Raw genomic sequence first — 22322 nt, 5'->3', positions numbered from 1 at the left:
CATCTACTATTACCTCTCAACTTTTAATCATAAACCTAAACAGTTTCTATATTCATATCCCAGATATTTTTCTTTAACTTAATATTTTACTAATTAAATTGACAGATACATTTCTACCTACGGCTTCAGAATTTAACAAGTGTCCGGAATGTTTAATTAGAGCATCAGATTATATAAAATAAAGCTAAACTCTATTATCTGCTATGTAGTCATTCAACCATTAACATTCTACTTCACATTTAAGACATTCAAATTATTTGTGAGGAAGGAGTGATGGGAAAAGAAATCAACATCTCACACTGTATCAAATGTCTTATAATAAAATGATCTAAAATCTTATTTTATTTACAAATGCTCATATGGTAGTTAGTACATCGCATCATTGCATACAGTAGTTAAAAGAAAATATTCTGATATATAAAATGTAGCTATACTTAATAATATTGATTTTCTTTACCCATAACCTCCTGTTAAGGCTAGTTGTTTATGCACACTTTTTCATTGATATCATCCTGAAATGCTTCTTGCAGCTTCTCCAGAGTGACTATGTGTAGAAAAAGCACAGTCTACTCTTTTTGTTAGTTAACCGCCCTTTTGTACAGCATATCTTAGTATGGAACACTACCTAGACTGGAAGCGAGTGCTTGTCACCAGCTTTCTTCCTATCCTAGAGAAAGTCTTTTTTTTTCTTTAATTTAAAATTTACTCAAAGAACTTTCTTCCAATTGAGTAGGACCAGTACTCAATGAAAAAAGGCACACATATTTATACTAAATCTGGAAACATTTCATTGGATCTAATCATATTCATTTTTTAAGTTTAAATTTAAAACATATATTTATGCACACCTTTATCAATTGCCTCATCATTTCAAACACAGTTACACAGTTTCAAAACTCACATTTTAACCCAAATTAGCTCAGAGCTCTGAACTTTATCAGATATTTCTAAATTTGTGCGCACATTTAACATTCAGTTAAATACAAGTACATTCAGGCAAATGTCCATTCACATATTGCTTAGTCAAAGGACAACATTTTTTAGACACACAAAACAATTCTGCCAACACGTCATCTCATACACATTTCTTTAATTTGCTACACATCAAGACGTCTATTTCCTTACACTCTATGCCTGGCACTAAACAAAACAAAAATACGAACTCATTTATTTTCACAGAACGTGCAAACTTTATATAAACCTTCCATATTCCTTGTTCTTACTAGTTAACATTTTCCACATACTGCGTAGCATAAATTGATTACTCTTCAATTATTATACAATTATCTTATTCTACCTTTAGCCGTCTTCCTGTGGGATTCTCCCGCCCACTGGTTGCAACCTTATTATCTCAGGGACGACTTTGACTTCCTTTCTTTTTTACTGAGGTGGGGGATGCTATCCCCCTTACTACATGCCTGGGACTTGAACCCAGCACTTCCCTAATCATAACTGAACTAACACTAAAAGCTAACCCTATTTCTTTACCGCAAATTGCACTCTGTTATATTTGCAAATATCCATAACTTGATGCGAGGCCTTTATTATCTCAAGACATTATATATATGCACGTGAAGCGTCCTCCAGTTAAACTGCCTGAACCGACTGCAAGAGTCACTTGAACCAAAGACAATCAAGTCTCAGAAAATGACTTGAACCAAAGACAAGAAATCTCCACTCGAACTGATAATCCTAACCCTATTTTAATGACCAATTCCTTTTCTTAATAGAATTTATGCTTTCTCTACTGGACAAAAGGCTATTAACCTAACTACACTAAAAACTAACCTAACTCTAAGAAAAAACACTCCTAACGGCATGATGTCTAACCCAGCGTCTTATCCCCAAAAGAATGAATGCACATGCCTCCTCCTATCGTTTCAGGTCCAATGATCGCATCCTTCGGATGGGAGTCCCATGCAGATTGTTTGATTTTGTCCATCAATTGTTTCATTTGTAATTTCAAACTGTACAGCAGAGGGGTAAATCGAGGAGAAATATGCCTTTGACCCAAACATTATGGAGGGTAAAGTATGTGTGTTTATAGAGGATGAAATGAACAAAAACTATATTGATGCACCTGTGCTGAGTACCAAATTGATCCTTTGCTCTTCACAAACCTCTTTCATGTGGCTTGCTACCCTTAAAAGGAATGCTTGCCATTGCCACGATAGATGGAATTTCATTTGAGACAGTGCAGACTTGCCATTTTTATAGGCAGCCCTGCCGCTGATGATGGAATGTCTGCTTATACTATGAGTGACTTATCCCCAGCTAATGCATTGCAATAATACAATGCAATATGCCTTGTCTTATGACTGTGCTGTTTTATCACTGGCCCTGCTTTACACTGCTCACTTGGGGTTAGGTGACAATTTGATCTTCACGTTTCCTTAGCTCCATGAGCCAAAAACTCTGCTGGCATCCACGCACCCAGATCAATCGATCTTACCAGGTTAGTAAACATCAGTTGAGCTGCAGAGGTAGCAGTTTATCGGCTACCTTCCCCCACCCTGTATTGATGCTGCAAAACGGCACTCCAGATCTTGGATATCAGCCTCAAGACTCTCCAGCAACTCTTCTGGAAAGATTAAGCAGATGCAACCTCTGTGGCACTCAGTGCTTTGCTGAATCAGAGGTCTTATCCTTGTCTTGCTTCAGACATTAATGTAGCGCCAGCACTTATTGCCAGAATGGATCCTTTGACTTTTGCATGATTAAAAGGACTGTCACACTAGATTGAATTCTGTCTGTGACATTGACTTCTTGCCATTTTTTTTATAGAAACCTCTGCAACTGGCAGTGAAGCTGATCTGCAAGATGTAATGCCAGCACATTTTGTTGGTGACTCATCCCTGGCTGATGCAAGTTGTCAGCACCAGTTGATATGAAAAATATAGTGTGGGTGTGTGCTCTGCGGTGGGCTAGTACCCTGCTCGGGATTTGTTCCCGCCTTGCTCCTGCTGGCTGGGATTGGCTCCAGCAGACCCCGTGACCCTGTGTTAGGATGTAGCAGGTTGGACAATGACTGGCTGACTAAACTGACTAGAGATATTCAAAAGGGAACATAAAAGTACAGAAACGTTGTAGGCTAGGAAACCATTACCAAAAATACATTTTCATCAAAACAAAATTAAAACTATTTATTTTTGTGATATAATTTTTATTAGATGAAAACTATTGTTTCAAACCGTAAATAAATGTTAACCTATAAGCTTGTAATCACAAAAATGGGAAACTCACTGGAGAAATCCCTACATTTTTGAATTGCCACAAAATAAAATCACGAATATGTTTGAAGCACAATGGTCAAATCACATCAGAGACGCACGTACTTCCAACGCCGTCAGCTTGCAGAAAATGTGTAGACAGCGTGCCTGATACTCCTGTTTGCGAGACCTTTCTCTGAACATCCGGGTTCTCTGCGCGCAATACCTCTCGGGATGCCTTCAGCCGGTCGGCGCCATATTGGAGTAGATCTTTTGTTATAAATAGACATACAAGATTGATGCTGCCGCGGGCTGAGTTTATGTGATTTGCAGAAACAGAAGCAGATTATTAATAAAGAACACTCCAAAGGAAGCCATGAAAGAGATGTCAGTGTAAGTGGTTGCTGTCATAATTGTTTCATTTTAGTTATTTCGCCATGGTTTGTAGTTGACTTCTACTCTTCCATTGTTTTTCTTTATATCTTATGCTCAACGTAAGAAACTAGACAAGGTGAGGTCGGGCCTGTCACCTCAACCACTAAGTGTCTTGTGATCGTGATACTTTAATATTAAATGTGGGGTAGAGGCGGAGCTTTAGTGGGTCGTTGAGTAAAAGTATCGCGTCGTTCTACTTCTGTTTAGGAGAGCTTGACCCGAGCCGAGTTAAAGGAAAGTTTGTTCTTCCAAGTTGGCACTTTTTCGTGTTCAGCTTTAGTACTTTTAAGAAATGTTTGTGCATCCGAGTATGTTGATTGAAGTTTACTTCTGAATATTTGATGTTCATTATGATGCAACACATCCGGTCATAATGTTTTGCTGAAACTGAGCATCATTGAACGAGCTTGTTTTGTACATTTCAGTTATGGATAGTGGTCGTTCGCTTATTAATGACACATTCAGAAATCTTACATACCAAGTTGTTGTCTGCGGCCTGGCCAGATGGCCCTCTCCTTGTCCAACTCTTATTTCTGCGTAGTATGTCTCTGATGTAGCATGTCAAAAACTTCACACGCCTTCCCTTCTTGGCACTGGCGGCTGTTTTATTCGGCGTCTTCCGCTACCCGGAAGTATACTGTTAGATTTGTTGCGTACCGTGTTTATGCATGTGTCAAATTATGGTTTTAACGCTGCACACCGTGTCATTGGTAGTAGTCGAATTTGTTTAGGATGAACAAAGTATAAAGTCTGTATGTTACGGAATACATGTAAATACATCTTTATCATTGAGTATCGGCAAATGTTGAAGCATGGACGAAGTTTGGCTTCGTGGCGTTGGAATGGCAACTTTTTGTTGGTTTCCTTTTAACGAGTTTCGTCTTTTTTTCATAAACAATAGTTTGAAAAATCGTTTTTGTTTACGGGTATCTAGACTTTGTTTTTGCTGTTCTGGTGTTTCACAAGTCTTTTTACAGCAGCTGTGTTTTTTTTTTTTCGTTTTTTTCCAAACGCTCAAATTTAAAAGCTTCAGTTTGTTCTACTTGGACATAACAATTTTAAGAACATTTTTGGAGAAACCTCTGCCAACTAGCTTCTAAGACGGGCGATCCCACGGTGTTTTTTCCGAGATCAAACAAATGAATTCAGGCCTCCTTTATAATTAATGCAGTCCTGTTTAACGAACATTTGTCATGTCTTGCATATTTGTTCAACTGCTTCCAAAAAAAAAAAAAAAAGTTATAGTAGAAACACGATTATCCGATCCGAGGAAATGTCGAACAAAGCTACTTTGGATAACTTGACGCCTGAATAAACGGATAGCTGTGGCCATTTCGGGTTAAACTTGTGTATATAGAATTTTTCCAATTGATATGTTGGAATGAAATTATTGTTCCTCGCATCTTTGCTACAGTGTTTTGCAGTCACCTCAGCATCGAAATTTCCAGTGGTGTAGTGTCTTCTTGCTGCTCAATATACAAAACTTCTGCTTGGATATCATTTGGACACTCCCAGTATGCGACGTCTTGTGTGGATTTTCTGTGGCATCCTCGTTGTTGTATTTTCACAGAAATCCAAAGTGAGTGAGTCATGTCCGGTACATTTCTACCAAGTACAATACTGAGGTGAAAAGTGTAGTATTTATGCGCTTGATACAGTATTCATGACAAAGCTATTACGAATTTTAAGAAAAATAGTACCTTGAAACATATTTAAATAAAGTGGACACGCTTATGAGGTACAATGCTCCTTCAGGGTCTCTTGATGAATGACGTCTGGTGATGCCCCTGCTCCCTGCAATTAAGTCCCATTCCAGACTCTTGTAACTTAGTTGGTGGAACTAGCTACCCATCTTCATTTGAAATTGTGACTTCTACGATGTGTTTAAGATGCATTTGAAGACGATTGAATTTTTAGATGCTAGGCTATATAACGTAAGAGTTGTAACTACATTGTATTTTGTTCAGAGCTGAGCGGATCTAATCATCAGTTTTGTACCCTTCTTCTGTAACACTTGTTCCCAAACAGTCCTCCAGACCAATGTTTACTTGATTATGCTGACATTTTTTGTAAGTTGCTTTATGTAAAATCATGTTGGGCAGATGTAAATGTTGCATGTAATCATAAAAGTTCATTATACAGACTGAACACCCTTAATGTGAAATGCCTGGGCCTAGAAATATTTAAAATATTTAAGATTTTGTAATATTTTTGTGTCTTTCTAAAACACCTACCCTCAGTTCCTCTAGTCTGTGAACTTTACATTGATGGGTTTTCAGGGAGAGAGCAAAATAAACCGAGCCATTAATTTGATGTTGAAAAATATAAAGCTAAAATAGCTGTTGCCTATCAGGATCTTGATACCGCAAGGTAACTGAAGCTTAAAAATGATACATTGTAATCAACATGGTGAAAGAGAGAGACAGGTTCACACACACGTAGCTACTGCAGCTGCTTGTAGCTACAAGTTTGAAGTTACTCAGTTTGCTACAATATTTTTATATAATTTTGACTATTGCATCATTATCTCATAACCACCAATAGAGTTTAGATCAGCCTTATGGCCAAAGTATACCGCATGTTAAAGTGCTACAGCTATATTCTGACATGGCATTGTTGCTTTTCCAATTAGTAGTGTTAAGTTTAGTTATTCATTAAGATGTCAATTCTGAAGGTGGATGCAGTGCAGCCTTGTCTGCTTTTACTGTGGTGTTTGGCACACTTACTGATTTGTGTGTTTGTGGTACTGTAATGTGCATCTCCTGTCACTTGTTTAAATCTCTTAATGGTAGCCCTTCTCCTTTTGACAGTGTGCAAGCATATTGTTTACTTTAAACAAATATTCTGCAGTTCATTTTTTTTTTTCTTTCAGTCTTATACCAGCTCCTATACTATTGTAACTGAAGAACAGAGCACACATAGCAACTGCAAAAACATATCAGTCACTTTTACCATTAGGCCATTGATATTAGTGCTGTGTGGTATGACCGAAATTCTATATCACAGTATTTTTTAAAATTATACTGGTGTCACGGTATTCAACCATATTTTTTTCCCAATGCATGAATGGATGTTTACCACATTTTCCACTGCAATTACTGCAGTAGACTGGCTAAGAATGACCTATTCTACTGTCATGAGAATTGTACAAAAATTTTTTTTTAATGTGCACACTAAGTATTAATACAGGTTTGCATGGCCCCATAAAGTGATATTTTAAAGGGGTGGCACTAATGAAGCGTAGGACTCCCATTGCATGACAGTTGCAGTCAAAATATAGAGCCTTTTTTTGGACAAATTTTGCAAACAACTTAGACTAATTTTTGACAACACATTTTCAACCATCCAAAGAGGCATTTGGACTTAATAAAATATCCAGGGGTGCTTGTCAAAAGGTGTATTGCACTGAACATGTCTTAGAAAAGGAGTAAATAGTAAATATTTTTTGTAAACCAACTACACCTTCTGTTAATGTTAACAATCTCTGTCCGGTGACATGTTAAAGTGACTTTTTAAACAACTTTACCATCATTAAACTGCATAATATTTAAACTAATAATAATAACATTAATAGTGCAACTTCCAGTAATAATATTATTACTTCAAGCCCAGGTGCATTACACAGTATTCACCAAGTAAAAATAAAATAAAATAAAACAAGTGCAACTTGGTGAGATATCTTTACCAACTGAACCATCATTTAGACAAATTGCATTAATATGGACTTTGCTTCAAGCTAAGCTATATACAGTGGAACCTCGGGTCACGAACGTCTCGGACCACGTACAGATTGGGTTACGTCTAAAAAGTTTGCCAAACTTTTGCATCTGTTTACGACCACACACTCAGGTGATGAACAAGCCAGTTTCCCTTCCGGTTTGTACATGCTAGGCTAGTTTTCTTGGGGGTTTTTATGGTTAGTTTTTGTATAAATTACAGATTTTTCAAATGTTCTTCTTTTCCCTGTGCTTAAAATTCATTTAAAAAAAAAAAAAAAAAAAAGTGTTTACAGCAAGCAGTTCGTTAGGCTATAGCATGAAATCTTGCAATATCTTCTCTATTTAAGGCTTTCTCAGTGGTGTTAAATGTTTTTACATTTAGTTTACTACTAGCAAAATACCCGCGCTTCACAGCGGCAAATTACTGTCTTAAAATCTTTATTAAGAAGAAAATTAAACCTTTTTAAACTGATGGAAAAGAAACCAATAATTATTTAAGGATCTCTTTGTATACCATATTGTCAGTTCGGCCCTCCGGTTGTAATATGACCAAGCTGTGCGCTGAGCTTACTCTTGAGCATGCAATGTACAGTTGGCCATATGAAAAGTAATCTTGTCTCAAATCTCACAGCTTGGATTGCTGCTGTCATAATCAGTTTGAGTTTCATGGTTTGTTTCAATTAAGTTAGTATTTGCAGGACTTGTGTTGAAGTGACATTCGGGATCTGTCAAGCGTTGTAAGCACACAACCGGTTTCATCTAACTTCGCATCCAGCTTTTGAGAGTTTAAACATTCACAAACCTCAAAGTGTCCACTACTCAAATCGTCACCTGTGAATCGAAGATGTTTAAGAGGCATTGGCAGTTGTCGAAAGGTGTAAAATATTTGGCCATTTCGTACACTTGAAAGCAACAACCAAACAATTCAGCGTCAGCCATCAACTCGCATGCAGAACCATAGGTGAAGGGTTTAAGCATTTCACTCTTATAGTGCTCCTGTGTAGTATAATTATCTCCTGTACCGTCATCAGTCCACCCCTTGAACCTGTCCCAGTCATTCAATACATAAGACACAATGTTCCTCCGGATATCAAGAGTGAGCCTGATATGGCCGTGCAGTATGTAACAGAGAATGGAAAAGGCAGGTGCCATCTCTTGGCATGGAAACCACTCGGTAAGTGACAGTTCTTTGATCGATGGTGATCACCTCGATAGACATGTTAATGGTGGTGCGGTTGGAATGATAAAGGAAATGGGTACCTGGACAATGTAAAGTAAGTCTAAAATACCTACACTAACTATAATCGTAATAAATGAACAATAAAAACAGCAGAAAAGCTGTGGATTAAATAAAAAGGCTGTAGTTATCAGCAGGGAGACGTGAATCCCGTGGCAAAGCCAGTAAGGGAATGTAGAGACCAGAGAGACGGACGGCCTTATATAGACAGGAAGCCAACAAAGTGGGAGGTGTTGGGATGGGGGACCCAATGCCGCCTCACACGGTGACCGAGCTGCAGGCTATGGACGTATATATGTACATAAATAGGATTCATTTAGCGTTGGGAACCCGTGTATCAAATTTCTTGTAGATGGGCCAATAAGTAACCAAGACCATTAGAAAGTTCAATATGGCGACCGACAGTGACGTTTTTCCACAGAAATAAGTGCGTACATCTGTTTCGGTTAGTGCAGGGAAGCTGCCTACCAAATTTCGTGAACATGGGGCCATAAATAAGAAAGTTCAATATGGCGGACTTTGTCAACCGTTGCGTGTAGAATTTCGAAATGAAACCTGCTTAACTTTTGTATGCAAGCTGTATGGAATAAGGTTGCCTAATTTCAGCCTTCTACCTACACGGGAAGTTGGAGAATTAGTGATGAGTAAGTGCGGGCTTTGCCTTTTATTAGTATAGAAGATAGACTAGCAAAATATCCGTGTTTTGCAGCGGCGAAGTAGTGTGTTAAAGAAGTAATGAAAAAGAAAAGGAAACATTTTAATAATAAGTAACATGATTGACAATGTAATTGTTTTGTCATTGTCATGAGTGTTGCTGGCATATATATCTATCTCTTCTTTGGGGTTTGAGCAGCTGTTGCTGGGGGTGCCAAAATCCATCAAGGAAGAAAAATGAAAAACATTATTTGTACAAAATCTTAATTTATCTATCCAATCCTAAATAATTAAATGGGCAGGCTATTTTGTATCAGTGCAATACGCTGCTTGTTAAAACGGATGACTCCTGCTCTTACGTGCACTTGGTGCTGTGTGGGCATTATGAAGTATCATATCTGTTCAACTTCTATTTAAATATAAGTAATTTTTATTTAGTCGACAGAAATATGTTTAGTAGGAATGTAAGTTAAATTTAGTCATCATTGCATAAATTTGTCTTCACCATGGAAATGTAAAGACTAAATTCAACTTCAATTCCTACCAAAAATATTGTATTGCTGGCGACTAAATAGAACCTACTTGTATCCATATTCAAGCTACTGAGCTGTCGCCTGCCTGCCTGAATAAGTCACCCTCGTTTCGCTCTTACTTTTTTACCGTTCATTTAATCATGGATAGTCACGGAAAAATTATAAAATGGAAGGAGGATTACACTGAGTATGGCTTTACCAAAACAATTATTGATGGCGAATAAAGTATCCATTATTCATAAAGCTTCAATTGGTGATCTGTTTTTCTGCGTTAACCTCATATTTTTTCATACTTCTCAAACCAAGGGGTTGCGAGGGTAACATGAATCGGAGATATATATATTTATTATACTTCCTGATTCATTTTTATATATATATATATATATATATATATATACATATACACACACACAACACACACACCGTCACCTAAAGGATTATTAGGAACACCATACTAATACGGTGTTTGACCCCTTTCGCCTTCAGAACTGCCTTAATTCCACGTGGCATTGATTCAACAAGGTGCTGAAAGCATTCTTTAGAAATGTTGGCCCATATTGATAGGATAGCATCTTGCAGTTGATGGAGATTTGTGGGATGCACATCCAGGGCACGAAGCTCCTGTTCCATCACATCCCAAAGATGCTCTATTGGGTTGAGATCTGGTGACTGTGGGGGCGACAATCTTTCGCTCGGATCATTTGCAGTGCGTTCAGTGGCCTCAGATTTCCTCATATCGGCTTCTATCCAATCAATGCGTCTGAATACGGTACGCCTGCTAGAGGGCCCTACTGACACCAACTCAAAATCTGATTGGTTGAAGCAACAGGTTAATCGACATTTATTCTGTGTTAGAGTGCCTCCACAACGTATTGTGAAAGCCTCTCTGCCTGGCAACAAATGATGGCTGAAATGTGGTTAAATGCTTTAATACGAAACTCCGCCTCCCACGGCTATCGAGCTGCAGTCTATTCTCTCTGCCTGGCAACAAATGACGGCTGAAATGTGATTGGTTAAATATTTTAATACGAAACTCCGCCTCCCACGGCTATCGAGCTGCATTCTTTTACAGTATATGGACAAAAATACGTTCCGGTTATGACCATTATGTGTAGAATTTCGAAATGAAACCTGCCCAACTTTTGTAAGTAAGCTGTAAGGAATGAGCTTGCCAACTTTCAGCCTTCTACCTACACGGGAAGTTGGAGAATTAGTGAGTGAGTGAGTCAGTGAGGGCTTTGCCTTTTATTAGTGTAGATTACTATGCATTCTATGGTATAATTAACTATTTTTGTGCTTAAAAATAATTAAAAAAAATATGTATATTTGCATACAGCTCGTATGGTCTGGAACCGATTAATTGTATTTACATACAGTCCTATGGGGAAAGTACTTTGGGTCGCGACCAAATCGAGTTGCGACCAGAGTTTTGAAACGAATTATGGTCGTGACCCGAGGTTCCACTGTACATAAATAATTAAAACTGCAACTTGCACTTATAATGCTATTTGTGGTATAGCCCTACAGAATCATATTAGAGCCACGGTGAAGAAAAAAAATGTATGGACACGGGGAAGAAAAAAACCTATATGTCGAGAATAAAGTCGACATGTTGACTTTATTCTTGACGTTTCCACTTTAATCTTGACGCTTATGTCGAGATTAAAGTCGACCTTTCCATTTTATTCTCATAGTTTGTTTTATAATTTAAAGTAGAATGTCGTAAACTAAACTTCATCCTAAAATCGAATGTTTAACTTGCTAGATTTTCTCAAACCCCATCATAAGTTTAATGTGGCACATTAAATGCTTTGTGTTGTGTTCCCTAACCCAGTTGTTCGTCGTTCCATGCTTCTTAAACTGACTTCCTCCGCACTAAGATGAGGCACCGGCAGTGGTCGCCGCACGGAATACGTTCACTTCATGATATTCTTGCTCTCTGAAAATGTAGAATGCTAAGATATATGCCTGATATAATTTTCAGGATGAAATGCATTAAAGCAGATATTAAACATGCTTGGTAGTGAGGCGGTAGTGCTGCTTCGTTGCAGTAAGGGGTCCCAAGGTGTACGTTCAGTGTAAACTTCATGGCAGGTATGACGAGGCTCCAAAAAACTGGATGTATGAATTGGTAACGCACAGGTTTAACTTAAATATTGTGTAATTGTTGGGTTTGTGATCTGGTGGTCGGAGACACGAGCACAGAATTCAGTAGATGTTCTAACTGGGCTTTCTTTCTTGCATGTGTGCTGTCTGACGTACCAAAATCTTAGCTCCGATCCTTTTTTCTTTCTCCAAATAACCAATCGCCACACGATAAACGTCTTTGTGAAATTAAAACTAGTTATAAACTTAGACCAGGGAGTGTTCAGAACTTTAAAAAAAATCTTTGTTATACATGTTTAATTATGCCATCCATTCAGGGTTGCGCCCATCCCAGCAAGCATTGTGCGCAAGGCAGGAGCAAATCCTGAACGCCAGCACATTGCAGGGTGAATATGAGCGAAACATACATTAACATGGTAAATATAGCATAACAAAATCCCACATGACTTTGAATGAAAACTGAAGCACACAGAGTAAACCCACTAGAATAACATGCAAATTCAAGGCAGGGTACATGGAGACCCCCTTGCTGCAAGGCAGTAGTGCAACCTCCACGCCACCGTGCCCCCACATGATTAATACATGCTTTAATGCATTTCATCATGAAAATTACATCAGGTATTTATCTTAGCATTCTAAATGTTAAGGAAGCAGGAATATCATGAAGTGAATGTAGTCTGTGCGGCAATCGCTGCCGGTGCCACCTCTTAATGCGGAGGAAGTCAGTTTAAGAAGCACGTAGTGATTAACTGGGTCGTGGAACACAACAAAACGCATTTAATGTGCTATACTACAGTATAACTCATGACGGGGTTTGAAAAAATCTAATAAATTAAATGTTCATTTTGCGATGAAGTTTAGTTTGCGATGTTCTACTTTAATGACAAATTATGAGAATAAATTCAACATGTTGACTTTACTTTTGACAAACGGCCTGCAGATTTTTTTTTTTTCTCCGCCGTCTGGAGTTTTTTTTTTGTTTTTTCTGTCCCCCCTGGCCATTGGACCTTACTCTTATTCTATGTTAATTAATGTTGACTTATTTTATTTTCTTACTGTGTCTCTTATTTTTCTATTCTTCATTATGTAAAGCACTTTGAGCTACATTTTTTGTATGAAAATGTGCTATATAAATAAATGTTGTTGTTAAAGAGGAAATGTCGAGAATAAAGTCAATATGTCGTCGCACTATTGCACAGTACCCAAGTACATTACACTGTATTGAAAAAAATAGTTGAGGAGCATTATGAGAATGCTCAAGCTCCCAGTGCACTGAGTGTGTGTGGTACAGAAAGTAGAGCTGCAGATGTGGATCTGAGTGAGCAAGATGAGTGTAAGTCTGTAGGAGATTAGTGAGGTTGTGGAGAGCTTTAAATGTTACGAGCAGTATTTTGTATTATATTCTGTAGTTAACAGGGATCCAGTGAAGTTGAGAAAGAATAGGTTTAATATGTTCAGTGGATTTAGAACAGGTCATTATGGGAGGAATTATTTATTAATATTTATTTAATAATTGCCCTTATTAGTGTATAAATGGATATAAATAATTGCATTTAAACGATTTGCCAAAATCTGTTGTATGTAAACGATGCTGTTTTAAACGTTATTATTTTTTCATCAAAAAAGCCGTTTTCCACATCTACCTGTTTTAGTTTAAATGGCACTTTTGCCACTCGTAATAGGGTGGATGCACTGACGTATCATGTCGACTGGGCAACACAGTGAATGTGACGTCTACCTATATATGTTGTGGAACTCAAACTCGACCTGGACACAGACCGGCAGATATATTCAAGTCACCCCACACACATTTATTTACATACTCCATATTTACAATAAAGTGCTCGCAAATCCCCAAGTCCCCAAAAGCCCTGGCCAGCACCACACAATGCCTTCTTTCCTTAAGGCCGCCTCTTTGCCTCCTCCCAGACCTCGTCCTTCTCTCTCCCGACTCCAGTCTCTACATGAAGGGAGGTGGCCCCTTTTTATAAGCACCCAGATGTGCTCCGGCAATCTTCTATTGACACGCCCCAGTGTGGCGGAAGTGCCGGCTGCATCCCCAGAAGCACTCCAGGTGTCCCTGCTCCTCTTCACCACCCCCCTCCCCCAGCACTTCCAGGTATGGCGGAAGTGCTGAGGTCCAGGGCGCCCAAGGCATCCGGGTGCCCCGGCATACTCCCCGTAGCAACCAGGGCAGTTGCCCCCACGTGGTCTGAGGAAGGCGTAAGCCCTCTTCCGGTCCTCCTGGGCGTCCCAGTCGGGTCTGCGTAACCCCCCCAAAGCCACCTGCGACAATGTCTATGCTCCGTCGTATGTGTTTAGTGGTGTAGCAGTGAAAAAGATGAAACGCTCCACCACATTCCGAATGTTTAGGCAATTTAAACCGGTGTTGTGGTATAAGAAAAATCAAAACACAAAAAACAAACGGTTTTTGGTATGAACCAGTATACCACCTACCACTAATTGATATCTTCAAATGCCAATAATCTGATGCAACAGATGGGTTATTTTAACATGTTCAGTGTGCTTTCTGCACATTTCGCACACATTTACAGTATATGTTTAATTGAAGTTGTAGCGGGGCTACATACAGTAGGTAGTGTTATTAAATGTCAGTACTGAGTGAATGTCGTTTCCATTGTCCCGTGTATCAGTAAATGCCGATAATGGAAGAAGACCACAGCCTCAAACCTGGAAAACACCTGTTCACTAATTAATTGCAGCCGCCACAGGACTATTTAAGCCGGGGGGGGAGGGGGGGGCTGAGAGAGAGAGAGAGAGAGAAGAAAAGGGAAGGAGACTTTTTCATTTCACGAGCCATCTATACCTGCCGTATTCCACCTTGTGCATTTCATCCAGTTTGTTTTTTAATTTGCCAGACTGACTTCAATATCCTCATCACGAGAGACCCCAGGGTCGGACTTCATCATCCACCACGCACCGAGGATCCACGGTGAGGCTGTTCTATTTTGTTCTGGGAAAATCGGATGACTCATTTACCATTAGTTCAGTCAACCGTATTCAGGACAGTTTTTATAACCGGACTCATTCATGATTATTTCCGTATCTCATTCATTTTTGTTATTTGTGTTTGTTATATGTAACAGGGGCAAGGGAGGGTTTTGTTGTATTTATATATGGTGGTGTCTCGTTGATGTGGTGGAGGGATATTTCTATTTAAGTTTCTATTTTTGCATTTGTCTTGTTTCATTTAATTAAAATCAGTATAATTTTGCTTATCTGCTTTTGTGAGTTTATATTTACACCATCAATTGTGGGGAAACATGTACTTTGTTGGAGGTACGGCTTGATAGTTAGATTCGTCTCAGTAAATTATCCAGGCCACAGGTCTTGGAGGTGTAGCTGCCGGCTGGGTAAGGGGTCGGCCGTTACAATGTCTTTTTGTCAAAACCAGGTTAACTATAGCATCATTGCTGTATGAGACTGCAGTGGACTTGTTTTTCAGTACTCTGCTTCTCAAAGCAAGGGACTAAGTGTTGGTATGGCCACTCTCACTGTTCATGTTCAGTGTAGATCTGCGGGGTGTGTGGTTTTTTTTTTTTGTTTGAACCAACAGCAGAGAAGATCACCTTGCATATTTACAAAGTACTAATGGAAAGCCGAATGTTCAGAGCCATTTGAGTGGGAGCTGCTTCTCCATCTTCAGCTCCCCATATGCAGCAAGAATATGCTTCGTGAACTGCATACTCTGAAGTTGGGCTCAGGTGTCATTTCTATAAACTACTCCTCCTAAGGAGAGCTAAAATGAGGAGGTGCAGCTGCAATGAATGGATTAATGCCCCAGTCCGACTGATCACTATGTGCTGGAAATTGAGTATATAATTTCAAGGCTAAAATACTTCAGGAAACAAATTTTAATAATTTGCTTGACCTTATTGGTTTTAAGGAGTTCTGTTAGATTATCTGCTATAGTATGATCCCTGTTCATGCACATGCCCAAACAGTCTGTTCACTTTTTAGTATATTTGGTCATGTATGATTTATTATTCAAAAAAAGTGAGTCCGCAGTTGCCTTTAAGATGCATTTACCATAAAGAGAGTCTTGTCTAAATGACTTTGTAAGAACATAACAAGCATGCACAATTAGCAAGAAGTCTGTCACTAGCCTTGCTCCCATGTAGAAGAATGCATTTGCCTTTTCATAATTAGCTGCTACTCTATATTTGGTAGGCCACTTGTAAGTGCTGAAATATTGTTAGATAATGGAATGGCTTTTACTGTAGTTTTGTGGATATTGCCTAAACCATGGTTCTCCAACCTTTTTTCCCTGGAGAGCTACTTTTACAAAATGGAAATGGCTGAGAGCTACTTATGTTTTCTAACGTTTATTCACATAGCTTATTTCAACCTAAACAAACTGAATAAACTTGTTTTTGCCTGAACATTTACAAAATGTTGGTGTCCATAACTCACATTTTGCATTAAAACACCACAAAAAATATTTACTTTATCTGCAAGTGCATTTTGTATGTCTGTGTACATTGTCTAGTGTATCTCACACTATTGAATTGTGCACGATCGGTTCGGCGAACATCCGCTACACCATTCAGAACCTTTATAGACATCGGTGTCCAGAGCCAGACATCTGTTTAGAGTGTTTTTCATCACACGCACAACATCCCAGACAACATAGCGAGACCAGCGGGCTCTCCGTGGATTGTTGTCAGGTCTAGGAGACGACACAGACGGAGGAGGGAAAGAAAGCAGAAGCGGGGCCGCAGATCCGGCGTTATGCTAAAGCTAAAAAAACAACCATACAAGCCCTATACAGAACTTTATTCTGCACTAAAGGAGCTGCTTTTAATCTCATTGTAGATGCGTATAGTGACAATAAAAGGAATTCTATTCTAGAAATAATTTCATACTGTTCTCACCATTTAATTTGACTTCTTTGGGCTGCAGTAAGGGAGGAGATATTTCCACACAATGTCCATCTTCGTTTCGATTGCGATCGCTTTCTTTTACCTTCTCTTCCTTCCTTAGCAATTGTGTCTTGCTTGCATGGTCTTAATGAATTATATATATATGTAAATCACTGCAATGACGGAAATTAAATCCACAAACACATGTATCTGGGCTCCGACTGACACTACTAACGCTCTCGGTTGTTTACAGTCGCGCAAGTGGATACACGTGACCGCATCCATTTAATAACGCAAGATGTTGGTCGTAAATCAAAATAAAAAATTTCATTTTAAACTTCACGATAATTTATTATAAATTTTATTAATAAAATCAACAACTAAAACACTTTTTTGAATAAATTCTTTATTTAATTTAAAGTACCGGCATGCAAAGTTACTACTTCATCTGAAAGATGGCTCTGTGGTTTCGTCATTTACTGATTCTGAAACATACAAGAAATGACGATTATTCCTTTGGTAATGAACTTTTATTCACTTGTGTATTCTTATTGCACTTTACAGCCACAAATAAAGAAAAATAAACAAACCGAACATGTTTAGAATGGAGAGTGTTTCTTAGCTGTGGTAAATAAAATTTAAACTGCCTCTTTTACATCAACTTGTAATAAAATCAAATAAGAATAAAAAATTTTTACAACATCTTACAGATTTTTGGCTAAGAACACAAGCCTGTCAACTTGATCGGGCTTTAGGGAAGACCGCAAGTAACTACATTTCCACCGGATCTAAAAGCCCTCTCTGAAGGAGAGCTTGTGGCTGGAATGCACAAGTGTTTTTTTTTTTTTGCCACCTTTTGAAAACCTTGGGTAGATCTTTTCATGTTCTTTCCACCATTTTAATGGGTCCCCCTCACTATCCAGGTAGCTTGACTGCAAGTAAGATTCCAGCTCACAGGCTACACTGGATTTCTGGTTGTTAGGTGGTAAGGCTTGTTCAGCAGTTTTAAAGTAGCTTCCTAAAGTCATCTTTTTCTTTGGGGCACATCCAGCTTCAGCATCCTCCTCGCTGCTCTCTTGTGCTGTTTCTTCTTTATTTTTATTACCATCATTGCCAAAGTCTGCCTCTGCTTTGAGTCTGGATTGAATTGTTGTTTTGTTGTCCTCAGCCGTGTATCTCATCTTAAATCGTGGATCCACTGTAGATGCCATGTCCAATAGAGCTTGGATGTCTGGGTCACTGTATTTTTCGTTTAGGTACTCCAAAATTTTAGACTCGATTGCTCTTGACAGGTCAGTATTATCATCCTTTCAAGATTGCGTTGAAAAGATGAACTGGCTTAACAAATGGCAAAAAGTACGTCAGCGTGTCAGACCGTGCATCTGTAAAATTAACTAGAGGGTGCAAGGATTTGTTGATTGCCTCTAGAACATCCATGTCCTGTCATGTTGGGATAAGATGACGAGACTTCTTGTCAGAGGACAGGACATGTGCAATGGCCTTTTGCTGCTCGATGGTTCTCTCTATCATGGCCTGACGTGATCCCCACCTTGTTGGACACTCTGTTTTCAGTGAGTGCTCTGGGAGTTTCATCTCCTTTTGTGCAGCTAAAAACTCTCTCTTACGCTTCCAGCTGTAAGAGAAGGAGCTCACCAACTTTTTACAGAGCCCCACAGCTCGGTCAATTCTTGGATCCTTCATGGCATTCTCTTCAGGAAATAAACATGATCAGAAAAAAAAAACCAGTAAGACACAGGAAGACTCTTGTTGTTTATGCAACTTTTGATCAGAAATAAAAAAAAAAAAAAAGTTTGTTTCACTAATTATATACACCTACATAAGACAATTATCAAACATTCATTAATAAATAATAAACACTCACTTATTCTAAACTCGTCTGGGTTCACAAACATTAACATAATATTTGACTAATCAAATATTTTTTTAAACTTTTAAATGTATCTAATTTGATAGATTAGCAGAATAAAAATGATGATTATTATACTGTAGACATATGACTCATTGTCATTCTAATGTGTCATTATAATCAGGGGTACACAACTTTTTGAGTGTGTTCCTCAGGTGAGTAGCAGGAGCTGGTGTTTGGTACGCACTCTGCACTTATTAAGACCTCGCTGCAGATCGCTCCCTTAAGGTTTTGTGGTTTTTTTCGTCCTTGTGCAACTTGACGAAACACAAGGTTGCATCTTGACCGGAATATGCATTAAACAAATGTATTGCGTTTCATTAAAAATGGTATGAAAGAATCAGTTTTGTGATAAAACCAAAATAAAATAAAATGCTATTGGAGTACGTATCTAATATCACGTGAGTGCGTGGCGCTTAAATATCGTTTAATAAATAACGTCACTGACTAAAGACTGTTGGTGAAGAGCGCACTGTCATTTGGCCGTCTTAAAGAAGCCAAAAATGCACAGCTGCGCCTCATTTAAAAATTACCACTGCCACAAGCGGAAAACACGCAAAATTATTTTATTTCAAAACAAAACCACTTTGTATGGTGCTTTCCGCCGGTGCAGAATAGGGTCCTGAGTCGGAGGAATAAAGACTTTTCGAACATAAACGCAGTACCTAAACCGAAAGGACATAACAAATGGTGAAGGTGAAATTTTAATCGCACGCTGTCAAAAAACGGTCACAGTCAAGAGCTCTTCTGTTTTGTATGCGAATGCGCTGTAGTAACAAAATGACGTTATGCGTTCATCATTTTTGCCACACATGCGTACCTGCATACCAGTTATGTGCACCCCTGATTATAATATCACTAAAACAATAATATTTTTAAATTGTCATTGTTTCAATATATCTGGGGGGGAAAAAAAACATACAACTTACCGATGGCTAAATGAAGTCTGTGACCAAAGCAGTGTAGCCTTAGCCAGTTATTCACAGATGCTGCCCTAATCATATTAGCTGCGTTGTCCGTTGTGATGCACACAAGTCTTTCTTCCAAGTCCAAAGCGGACATCGCTTCTTTGAGGCCCACTGCAATAAACTCCGCTGTCTGGTCTTGTGGGAAAGACGAAGTTTGCAAAAGCTTGCTTTTCATCTCAAACTCTCTGTCAATACAATGAACTGTCAAGCTCAAATACGGTTCCGCAGTTCTGCTTGACCATAAGTCGGTCGTGGCAGCAAAATATTCAAGGCTGAGCCTGAGAATTTCTCCGTTTCTTTTCTGCATTTCGCATACAGCAAGGGCAGCACAACATTGGAAAAATGGTTGCGCGAGGGAATGCTATCTTTTATCAAGTGTTGCAATCATATTTTTTTTTTTTTTTTTTAAAACCCCTCACTGCTCACGGTGGTTATTGGACAGTTATCCTTGGCTATATGGTACGTGATCGCCTCTGTTATTTCCCGGTGTCTTTGCAAGCTAGGCAGATGTGGTATTGCGTTGACCAATGTCCCTGATATTTTTGTCTGTGTTGTGGATGGCTGGTAATTTTTTGTTGCTGTTTGTGTCTTCAGTCGTTGAAATTCTTGATAGTGTACTTTGTGGTGGCTTTTAAGGTGGTTGAGGTTTGTTGTGTTACCTTGGGACGTTTGGACGGAACAGGAGCAAAGTTTGCACAAGACTCGTACCTGATCAACATCACATTCCTCGAAACCGAAATAGTTCCAGACAACTGAGTATGACCCCTTATTAGGAACTAACGATCGCACTTCTGCATCTTCCTCACGTTGCTCTGCCATCATATGTTTATTCTGACTGACTGTTATTGCTGCTATTGACTTCTTCTACTGCTTCAGAAAGCGCTTGCAATCTAGACGCAGTAACGTCATAGTGACGCAGTCCAATCTGTAAACTCCGCCCATAAAAAAAAAGTTTGGTCTTTATACTGTAAAATCGTGACAATATTAACTGATCGTGGGTCATAAATATCGTTATGACCAAAAAAAAGATTAATCGTGCAGCCCTAGCGTTAAAGCCTAAAAGCAGTAATGCATCATATGGATTTGAATAAAAGTCTGACAATAAGCAGTAAAGTGATCCTTTAAAGTCTGAGTAGGTCAGCTTGTTTGAGTATTGGCTTTGTTGTACAGCTCCAAAAGACTATGTTCAAGCTTGATTCTTATACCAGTATCCTAAGTATTTGCAAGTGAAGTTGGTCAACTACTCTAAATAGATGTGTTGTGAGTGTGGGAATGCTAACACGTCCACACTGCTTCCTGTCTTGTGACTGATTTCTGCAAGGATTTTAATTCCATGGACCCTCAAAGTTTAATTTTAGCAGATGTAATAAATGAGTAGCATATTGGATATTGCCAACACTTTTTTTTTCTGGCATTCATTTTATGTTGTGTATCTTTCAATATGCTTTTAAGATTTAAATCACAAACTAGGCCTGGGCAATATATTGGTTACCATGATATAAACAAGGTTTTAATTTTCAAATATTTTTAAAACAATCGCAATATTTTAATAGGCTATATGCACATGGTAGTGCTCATGTACTTCCGGTGAAATCTCAGCCTGCTCAGTCACTTCTGTTAGTTTTGTTTTGTGGCGAGAAAAAAGCAAAATTATGTACCTTTTTTATGTTGAGCTTCCACTAAAGTACAGCAAGGTACTTGGGTTTTCATATATTTACCTCCAATGTGGAAACCAGATATCAATGGATACTGTATTTCCCCAACGAAAGGCCAAGGCTTATACATTAACTTTACAAAATGCATATTGGGTGCGGCTTGCTTAAATGGGGTGGCCTACCTAAAAACATTTGATTTAAAAGTATAATTCAGTGAACAAAAATACGACATACTCAGATGATTCATTGAATTTAAATGTACTGTTCAAAAAAAATCGGATATTGATAATATTCATAGTTAAAATAACTAAGTCCAGAGTTTGAAAAGAATATGAATTGTCCAGCAGACAAAATTGTCAATTAATGATGCCATCATTGGTTCAGTGATCACTTGGCGCTGCTGTATCTAGCCTCTTTATTCACATTCGTCTTTCAGGATTGTAGCTGCAATGTAAAAATTGAACTTTTTCAGGGCTTTGCTACATTACATCCTATTATATAATACAAGCTAGAAAAAAAGCTAAATTTAACAAATAAAAGGAACAAGTTTATTGTTGGCTGGGGAAAAAACAAGTTTTTAATTTTCATTTGAACGACTGGATGGTGGAGGTACTGAAGTACAGCAATGTCGGTCATCTGTCTACACGTAAATTCTTCAGAATAAAATTAGCAACACTGAAATAAGGCTTGCCTTTCTTCAAATCCTTCAGGCAAAGAAGCCCAAGTTGCCTCGAACGCTTGCATATTGTAATCTTTTTAGTTAGCCAATAAAAGGTGTCATTTTGCTCGGCTTTTCTCTACATTCAAACCCTTGAAAATCAGATTCGTAATCGTCACCGCTGAACATGCATCAGTGAGGACTTTGAGAGAGAGAGCGATAGATATACAGTGAACCCTCGTTTATCACGGTTAATCTGTTCCAGACTCAACCGTGATAAATGAATTTTTGCGAAGTAGGATTCTTTATTTATAAATCGAATATTTTCACAGTTTTTT

At 38.5% G+C, this 22322-nt stretch overlaps 1 protein-coding gene across 4 annotated transcripts in view; it reads left to right on the top strand.

Annotated features, from left to right (window-relative positions):
* Positions 1 to 3467: 3467 nt before the first annotated feature.
* papolg (poly(A) polymerase gamma) overlaps positions 3468 to 22322 on the top strand; it is a 104248-nt gene continuing 85393 nt past the window's right edge. For 3 of the 4 annotated variants that reach the window (XM_039738907.1, XM_039738906.1, XM_039738909.1), the window contains exons 1-2: positions 5140 to 5223; positions 14773 to 14846. In XM_039738907.1, the coding sequence (XP_039594841.1) occupies positions 5161 to 5223; positions 14773 to 14846 (137 nt within the window). In that variant the 5' untranslated portion in view covers positions 5140 to 5160. Of the gene's footprint in view, positions 3603 to 5139; positions 5224 to 14772; positions 14847 to 22322 lie in introns of those variants that run through there. The other variant, XM_039738908.1, reaches the window with a different exon arrangement.

This window comes from Polypterus senegalus, chromosome 16 (assembly GCF_016835505.1).
Source record: "Polypterus senegalus isolate Bchr_013 chromosome 16, ASM1683550v1, whole genome shotgun sequence".
NCBI lineage: Eukaryota > Metazoa > Chordata > Cladistia > Polypteriformes > Polypteridae > Polypterus > Polypterus senegalus.
Note: the sequence above shows the minus strand (reverse complement) of the source record. Positions and strands in the feature narration are given on the sequence as shown.